We start from the raw sequence: 10,000 nt of genomic DNA, 5'->3' as shown, positions 1-10,000 counted from the left end.
AAAATCGTGTGATAACTAGTCACCCACTTGGAGGTATAAAAACAAAAACAATGATCAGAGAGAGGTCAATTCCATTCACGTTACCGTTTATAAACAATCAACAATGTTTGCCCGAGTACGTGTGAGGATGTGTCACAAATTCCATGTTTTGATTGGTCAAAAATCTACTGATTAATTGTCTCTATGAGTTTTTTGGTTTACATTTATTTTTGTTTTTACTCGTGAACATCCTCGGGCCGTTAAAGTGTTTGTTTGTTTGTTTTTTGTTTTTGTTTTTCTATTTTTTTAAACTTGTTTTCTTTTCTCTTCTTTCTCTTTTTCTTTTTTCTTTTTAAAAAAATTCTTTTGTGTGTGTGTGTGTGTATGTGTGTGAGTGTGTGTGTATGTGTGTGTGAGTGTGTGAGTGAGTTGGCTCCATTATTGCGTGCACGGCGTTGTACACACCTGATTAAAGACCCGATCGGTGACACACACGAAATCCTCTTGTGACACAACGGTCAATGAATTCATTGAAATCAATGGTGTTGTGAAGTTTTCAAGGAGGATGTTCTAAAATATTCTATAGTGTTCTAGTGACCTTTGTGTGTGTATTATCTAATGGTACTACCGCAAACTCGGGGACCCAAATAATTTTGGGGGTTTGGAAGGGGGAAACTTTTTTTTTTTTTAAGTCTTTAGTAGGGGGTTTGGGAGGGGAGAGACTTAAAAAAAAAAAGTTTCCCCCCTCCCAAAACCCCAAAATTCTTTGGGTCCCCGAGTTTGCGGTAGTACCTTATCTAATTTGGTCGACATTCTCATCGAGAGAAAACGGTATGTTAAAATTTGTTTACGAAATGAATTATTCCACAACTGTGTAAAAATCAATATCTTTGGTAGATACGATTGTTGTGTATTAGATTTCCTTATTAACCCTCTCCTTACGAACTATAGGAAAATCGTCACATTCTTTACGATACAACCAACATTTCAACCCCTCCTTACCAACTATAGGGAAATCGTCACATTCGTTACGATACAACCAACATTTAACCCTCTCCTTACCAACTATAGGAAAATCGTCACATTCGTTACGATACAACCAACATTTAACCCTCTACCTACCAACTATAGGAAAATCGTCACATTCTTTACGATACAACCAACATTTCAACCCCTCCTTACCAACTATAGGGAAATCGTCACATTCGTTACGATACAACCAACATTTAACCCTCTCCATACCAACTATAGGAAAATAGTCACATTCGTTACGATACAACCAACATTTAACCCTCTCCATACCAACTATAGGAAAATCGTCACATTCGTTACGATACAACCAACATTTAACCCTCTACCTACCAACTATAGGAAAATCGTCACATTCTTTACGATACAACCAACATTTCAACCCCTCCTTACCAACTATAGGGAAATCGTCACATTCGTTACGATACAACCAACTATTTAACCCTCTACTTACCAACTATAGGAAAATCGTCACATTCGTTACGATACAACCAACTATTTAACCCTCTCCTTACCAACTATAGGAAAATCGTTACATTCCTTACGATACAACCATTTTAACCCTCTCCGTACCAACTATAGGAAAATCGTTACATTCCTTACAATACAATCAACATTTTAACCCTCTCCTTACCAACTATAGGAAAATCGTCACATTCGTTACGATACAACCAACATTGTTCTTATTCAAATGTCTGTTGTTCATCACAAAATCTAAAGAAAATGAACAGTGTGTTGTAGATAGAGCATGTTTTGCTAAAGAAATTATGTATCGCAAGAATTTTACTGCTATTATTATGTCTGAGTGATATAAAATCTATTATTTGTTAGTTGGGTGTGAAGTTTTGGAGAAAATCCTGAAAATGGTTGGTAAGGAGACGATTAAGCCTTATGTTTTGGGTTCCATTTGTAAGTCAATTGACATTGAGGGAGAACTTCCGTAGTTTCACAGCGTATGTATTATATTACTTAATCTTTTAGCCATTATGGACCCTCAATGGGAGCGATCTATATTCATGTTTTGGTCCAAGCAAGTCATCAATCACGTGATTTGTTGCTGTCCAACGATTGGATATTTCTTCAGAAATGTAAACACGCTGCTTTGTTTATGAAAGTTGTAAACATATCCAGGTGTCAAGCTGAACAAAATGACCAATCGTGATGTTAGATATTTCCATAACTGTGAACACTTTTCACTATGTGCGTCACTTTGAGCACATATTAATGTGATCAATGACCCCGAGCACATGGAAAGTTAATATAGATCGTGCCCATTAATTAGTTGCAATGGCCTATAAATATTACTATTTAAGATAAGTTTCATTTTTATAAGTGGTGTGAGCTTTCTAATTTCAAAAACAATTTGATGAGTCGGTTGTCGTTTACGACTCCTGCCAACGCAATAGGCTTCAACAGTCGTGACGTCACTTCCTTCGTAATAACGCATAGTAACTTAGCAACTGGTTCTAAACTATCGGGAAAATGGCGGACGCCCTTATGGAATACTTCTCCAACGAGCATAAACGTGTACCCAGAGGAGAAAAACATTATAAATCCTGTTTTGACTTTTATACATTTTGATCACATGACATGTGAAAAAGTTCTAGCCAGCATGAAGAATAAAAAAATACCAATTTTCTTTGTTTCGAACCAAGCTGCTGGTTGCTGGGCGACGTGACATCAGACTATTGAATCCTATTATTATAATTGACTGTGTTTCCCATCAGTTTCGATGCCTCAAGTGATGGCAAATATTGTGTTTCATCATGTCAGGTTACTATAGAATCTTTAGTTAGGGTTGATAGGGGTTGGGGGGATCTCACCCCGAAAAAATATAGGTGGGTGGGGGGGGGGGGGGGGGGGGGGGGGGCTCCCCCAGATATGTCAAAAGAAAATCCCCAAATTGTCGGTACGTTGTGGGGTCTGTTCGGGTTTTTATTTGTTGTTGTTTTTGTTTTTGTTTTTTTTGTTTTGCTTTTTGTTTTGTTTTGTTTTGTTTTGTTTGGGGGGGGGGGGGTATTTTTTCTTTTTGTTTATTTTTGTTTTGTTTGATTGGTGTTTTATTTTTGTTTTTACAATGTTTTAGGGATTAAACAAATCGCGTTTTTTTTCCTTCTCCCATTGAGAAATCGTGTGGAGGGGGCACTTAAACCAATGATGAATACTGCTGATTCTATACTTAATATTGTTCGACATTGTGAGCTCTTTTACAGAATGTCAAGTTTTTATAACTATAGCAAAAAGAAATGAAATCTGGATTAGAAAAATGACGGTTGCATCGTAACAAATGTGACGATTTTCCAATAGGTGGTAAGGAGAGGGTTAAAAGGCAAATTTATTTTTATATAATTCGTTCTTATATGAATTTGTTTACAATAATAATGATAATAATAATAATGATAATAATAATAATGATAATAATAATAATAATAATAATAATAATAATAATAATAATAATAATGATAATAATGATGATAATAATGATGATAATAATGATGATAATAATGATGATAATAATAATAATAATAATAATAATAATAATAATAATAATAATAATAATAATAATAATGATAATGATAATGATAATGATAATGATAATGATAATGATAATAATGATAATGATAATGATAATGATAATGATAATCATAATGATAATCATAATCATAATCATAATCATAATCATAATCATAATCATAATCATAATCATAATCATAATCATAATAATAATAATAATAATAATAATAATAATAATAATAATAATAAAATATAAATAAATAAATTTTAATAAATTAAATTGGATTCATCTTAAAGAAAGACCCAAACGTTATGAGAAGATCAAGAAAATAACGCAAGTGATGACTTTGTTGGGGAAAAAATGTCTTGAGAAGATCTAGACCCAATCACATTGAATTCGTCTTTGAGACAGACCCATGCGGCAATGGCCACTGACCACGAGTGGAGTTCGAAATTGCCACGAAAGTCTTCAAATGCCAAAACGATTTAGCGCCATTTTATTTCTTGAGTTCTCGACTTGTATACACATCTGCTAAACCACTCAGATCCCCCCCCCCCCCCCCCCAAAAAAAAAAAAAGAAGACAAATTACTGTTCCCATAATTATTGAAAAAAAAATGGAGCTTTTATATAGCGCAATATCCACTAATTCAGAAAAGCGAGTGGAGCAGGCACTTATGTTGGTAACAACAAGATATGAAGTGAGTAGAAAAGTGCCAGAAGACAATAGAGAATAAAAAATTTTCGCGGCGGTGGTGGGGTTTGAACCTGCGACCTTATTGGTACGACAACTCCGCCTGGCAGGTGAGAGCGTGGCTCTACCGTGTGAGCTATCCACGAACACAAAATATTCGTTTCAAACCCAAGTCATTTCTAGATCCCTCTCTCACCCACTTCTTGAGACCGCCGATTCGTTCGCACACCACCATCGCGAAGTAATTTTGACCAGCAGTTAAGCTAAACGTGCTCAAAGTGCTTTACAAGGGGTCCCTGGCCATCAGCAACACTTAACATTTAGCACGGGACATGACGCCTGTTAGGCGATATTACAATTTTTTTTCGAACAGAGACAACGCTAACGACCAGGTACTCATTTTACACCTGAGTACGGTGAGAGAATGTGAGTAATGAACCTTTTCCAAGGACTCAACTATGCGCCGAGGCTCGAACCCAGGACCTTCCGATCCGAAAGCGAGTGTCATACCACAAGACCACATAGTAGCATGGAAACTATCTGTAGCTGAAAATGCTTCCTCTGTCGGAACCCCAATATAATAGAAATATTAAAGATATCTCTAGCCTCTAGCTCAGATGTTTCAGGAAAATGTTAAATATATGTGACCCAGCGCCTCCAAACGGTATATATTATGTCGGAAGAGAACCAGATGCTTAAAAGCCGAATTAAATGTTAAACTGGTCAAAAATATTAATTGTTGGCATTAGCACCCTAAAATATGGTATCCATTCTCCTCAATAAAACATATAAACTCAACACAAGTCTGATATTTCTGGTTATAAATTCAATTTTGAACATATTAACCAAACCGACTTAATACCGTTTTGAGGCGAAGGGTCACATATTCCAGTTCCGGCAGGCTTTTGAGTAGTAATAGCATTTGTCTTACTTTATCTTTATATGTGTAGCGCCTACTTAGTCTTAGCACAAGTTGGGGATTTCTGCTTGATGTATAAATTATTACATAATTCATAATGAATTCTAGTTTTCATATAATTTCATCCACAGAAATAAAGGAAAACAATATTAATGAAACGAAATGTGCTTCAACATTGTGGTGCTCAACAGGATCATTCAAAACACAGACATTATCACAGAACCATGAAAGTACCAGGAACACCCTCAATGGACATTCGTATAAATCGGATGTAGATTATAATGAATTGGAATTTATCGGTGACACAAAATCAAGACGAATGACGAAAGCTGAAGAATGCACAGCCCATAACTCACACTGTTATTACACAAAATGCACTGACATTGAAAACGGTACACTTTCTCTCAAAGAACGGAACCCTCAAATGCATTACGACGATCATATGAAAAACACTGAAATTGACATCATTGACCATCGTTCTACTAATGCAAGTAATTTGAGCGCCAACTGCACCTTTGAAAACGGAGCTATGAAAATCGAGAATGACGAAAATAATGACAAATTCATTACCAAAGACATAAGCGTCAATGAAAATAGCATAGAAACATTGAATGTTTCTCATAACAATAATAATATTATATTAAGTCGTTTCCAGAATGTTAAAAATATCAGGATTGATTCTACAACGTCCAAAGTTAACACGGAGGGAGAAGCCATACCAAGCCCAAACTCAAACTCCAGTTTAAAGATTAAGCCGTGCGCCTCGCCTGATTTTCAAAACGATAATGGCGAAAGAATTCAACTCATGAATGATGATAACATGTCAAATGAAAAACATGCGGGTTTCGATGAGGAAAATAACAATGACAATACCATAGGTTCTACCAACACTTGCTGTGTCAATAATAATAATAATAATAATAATAATAATAATAATAATAATAATAATAATAATAATAATAATAATAATAATATCTGCTGCACCAAGACCGTCACAGACGACGACAAGGACACCAGTAAAAGTCACATGACCAATCGATGTACCACGTCCTTATTCCGACCATGGGAATTGGAACAAGACGACGAGGACGAAGGCATGACGGGAAGTGACGAAAATGAGAAAGACGATCTTCTAGTATTGATGACAGATTCACAAGATGAAGATGGTAAGCGAAATGTGTTGTATTGTTTGTTTCTGGGTGGTTTTTATTTTAGAACGTCCATAGTGGGCAGAGCGGAAGTACTTACTGTGTATTCTATCAATTTACATATGTTTTCCAATAATTACTTTCTGTCTTTGTCTTGGAATGAGATTACTTAGTTTATAATGGGTTTTTTTCGTCTGGATACGCTTTTATGCTAGTCGGAGAAATATTTCACAAGGGCGTCCGCCATTGTTCTGATCGTTTAGAGTCAGTTACTAAGTGACGTCACGGCTGTTGAAGCGTATTGGATTGCTTGCTCTTGAAGGACTTGTATAGACAAGGTAGCGAAATCGTGGGCTTCTGATTAGGATTTAGAATTTATGACAAGTTTTATTCTGAATCCCAGTTTTTGGACCAAAAAAAAAAAAAAAAAAAGAAAGAAAGAAACGAAAGAATGGAATCGTAAGTATTAAAAAAAATTAATCAACATTGAGCTTTATATAGCGCAATATCCACTAAATGTGCTCAAAGCGCTTTACAAGGGGTCCTCTTCAACAGCAATATTCAAGATGTAGGACGGAACATGACGCCAGTTAGGCGATATTACAATTTTTCGGACAAAGACAACGCTGTTAACGGCCAGGTACTCATTTTACACCTGAGTACGGTGAGAGAATATGAGTAAAGAGCCTTATCCAAGGACTCAACTATGCGCCGAGCGAGGCTCGAACCCAGGACCTTCCGATCCGAAAGCGAGTGTCATACCACAAGACCACAAAGCCGCACACCTTAAATTATAAGTAGCCATATCATGTGCTGGTGACCAGGAAGGAGTTTTACATGGTCTAACACTAGACACGTGGATGCATTGCATTGGAGTCAATTTATGTTCCAAATTTATTCATTTATCGATTCTTGGAAGTGCAGATTTATTATCTTTTAAGTTTTTCACCATCTTCCTTTAAACGGACACTGACATGACCCTGGCAGACTAGAAAGAAATGTAAACCCCCATTAAAACAAAACTTTTTGTTTCATAATAATATTTATAATTCTTTCAGGCCTTCGTCAAAACAGCAACGAAGTTGCTTCAACAACGGTTACATCTGCAAAACCGTTCCACAACCCTGACAGGAATATTCCACGAACACCCCCAAGCACGGCAACTCATTCAGAACCTTCATTATTGTTATCTGTTTCATCGCCTTTATCGTCAAACTCATCGTACATGTCTGCATCATTATCATCATCGTCATCGTCGTCGTCGTCGTCATCCTCTTCCCCTATCTCCTTATCATCATTATCACCACGAAGCCCAAAAGTTCAAAACCCTATGGCTCGGCGATACAATCTATTATCACCACCATACCATCTCCATCACCTCCCTCCTCCTCCAACCATTACCCCAACCCTCCCTTTCTTTTTCTCCAAGCACGATGGCAGTAATCAATCTAGCTATTACCCCAGCCTTTATTGTAACAACCCCGCCCTCTTTCACAAAAACTTCGCAAATCTATCCGCGGATGAAATAAGCAAAATCTTTATCAACAGAAAAACCCCTAATTCAGCTTTCAGCCAATCTCCGTGGCATACACAAGGCAAAATCTCAACAAATAACCAATCCATAAGCAACGAATCTATAATGTCTGCACATAGAAATAATCCTTTACTGCATCCTGGGAAAGTGTGGCCGAGAAATGACAACATCCCAACCCATCCGGGATCTTTCGAGGAAAGACTCCGAGGACTGGGGACTCTGGAGGTTTTGAGAAAGATGGCGGCAGTTCCTCTGAACATGAGCGCGTCTACAACATCGTCAGTATTGCACAACAACAACAACAATCTACCTTCTGATGCATCTTTCCATTGTGCCCAGTGCCGAAAACCGTTCAACACAGCACACGGACTCGAGGTCCATGTTCGACGCGCTCACTCTGGACTCCGGCCTTTTTCTTGTGAGGTGAGAGGTTTTTAACAACTTTTTTTTTAGCGCGATACCCACTAAATAATATTCTCGAAGCTCTTAACAAAGGGTCTCAAGTCAATAGCAACATTTAACATGTAGAAAGAGACATGAAGCCTGAAAGTGAAAGACGCTATCACATTCCTCTCTCTCTCTCTCTCTCTCTCTCTCTCTCTCTCTCTCTCTCTCTCTCTCTCCCAAAAAAAAAACAAACAAAGATAACTGGTTAGGTACTCTTTTTACCCACGAGTGCGACGAGATAATGTGAGTAAAGAGGGGTTTCTTTTTTTTTCTCCAGTGATTCAACTTAACGCCCGCTCACGATGGGACTCGAATTAGAGACCTACCGGTCCGAAAGCGAATGTTATAGTACTAGACCACGTCGCTACCGATAGTGTCGAAGTAGGAATTTAAGATTAATATTCTTTTTCTTCTTCTTCTTCTTCTTCTTCTTCTTCTTCTTCTTCTTCTTCTTCTTCTTCTTCTTCTTCTTCTTCTTCTTCTTCTTCTTCTTCTTCTTCCTTTGATTGCCCACAATCAATTGGTTGATTATTATGGCAAATATGAAACTGCTTTCCAATCTCTCTGTATTCCTTGTTTATAATCGTTAGTCTAAAATCAATTTCCAGGGACATTCAGGGGTCAACAACGTTGATCAGTGATGGTTTGTGTAAGGTCTAAGTATTTGCATAGCAACTTGCCACAAAAGCATCAATTGTAGTGGCTTCGGTCACTTTAGCGTCAAGCTGGTTCCAGTCCCTGACCGTACGCGGCAAGAAGGAAAAACCACGGATATTATAACAAGAAATCAGAGTTTACCTTGGTTTCTGTATGTAGTGTTTTATTAAATTGACAGAAACAAATGCTTGTTACCTTTTTAATAGGACAATATTCTATACTAACTCACTCAACCCTAACACCAACTATATCCGTAGTTTACCCGGGGTTACTTTTACCACATTTTTATTATTACATGTTTCTGAAAAAAATATAGGCGTAGTATCAAAGCTAATGTTTTTTAGTTTTTGCATGTTAATGGTAGTTGAATCAAACTATCTATGTATTTTAAAAACATTTTTCCAATTTTGAAAAGTAGCAAAAATCTCTAGGATTGAGTGAGTTAAAGGACTTTCCGCTAAATCTGACAGATCCCAACTATTCAGTTATTGTTGGGTGGACAAGGGAAGTCGGAAAAATTGTTTGATTTCACTGGGATTCGAAACCCGTCACTTGGGTTGCTGGTGAATGCTCTATCAACGAGATAAGGCAGCCCAAGCAAATGTGGAAGGCTCTTGAGAGAATAAAAAAGTCAAGGTCATAGTTCTTTCGGCGTAGCTACGTGTAAATAAATACAGGTCTGACAGCCGAACCCCCTTTATGGGCCTAGTTTAACATTGTTGTAATGTACAATAGTTTGCGTCATTTTTGAGATTTCCATGACAACAATGAGCCCATAAGGAATCGGGTTATCAGACCTGCAAATAAGAGCACGTCGGACAATAGGAAAAGCTTGTTTCACCGTTCGATTCCAGTCATCTGTTTATATATTTTCGAAGTATAAATAATATAATATAATATAGTATAATCAATATATTTATTTATCTATTCATCAATTTATTAACACCTTTTTAAGATTCATTATTTTCTTTTTATCATAAAGACCTGTACGATGTTTTCACAGATCTGTCTGAAAACGTTTGGGCATTCGGTCAGTCTTGACCATCACCGAAGCATCCACAACCAAGAGAAGCAGTTTTC

The 10,000-nt window shown here is 37.0% G+C and overlaps 1 protein-coding gene across 1 annotated transcript in view; it reads left to right on the top strand.

The window, feature by feature from the left end:
- The window catches only part of LOC144980685 (uncharacterized), a 27,129-nt gene that overhangs the window by 6,969 nt on the left and 10,160 nt on the right, over positions 1 to 10,000 (top strand). The window contains exons 3-5 of the mRNA XM_078928364.1: positions 5,266 to 6,300; positions 7,341 to 8,239; positions 9,924 to 9,994. Of these exons, the coding sequence (XP_078784490.1) occupies positions 5,266 to 6,300; positions 7,341 to 8,239; positions 9,924 to 9,994 (2,005 nt within the window). The remainder of the gene's footprint in view (positions 1 to 5,265; positions 6,301 to 7,340; positions 8,240 to 9,923; positions 9,995 to 10,000) is intronic.

This window comes from Berghia stephanieae, chromosome 10 (assembly GCF_034508935.2).
Source record: "Berghia stephanieae isolate SIO BIC M18660-M18661 chromosome 10, UCSD_Bste_1.3, whole genome shotgun sequence".
Classification (NCBI taxonomy): Eukaryota; Metazoa; Mollusca; class Gastropoda; order Nudibranchia; family Aeolidiidae; genus Berghia; species Berghia stephanieae.
This window is presented reverse-complemented; position numbering and strand designations above follow the sequence as displayed.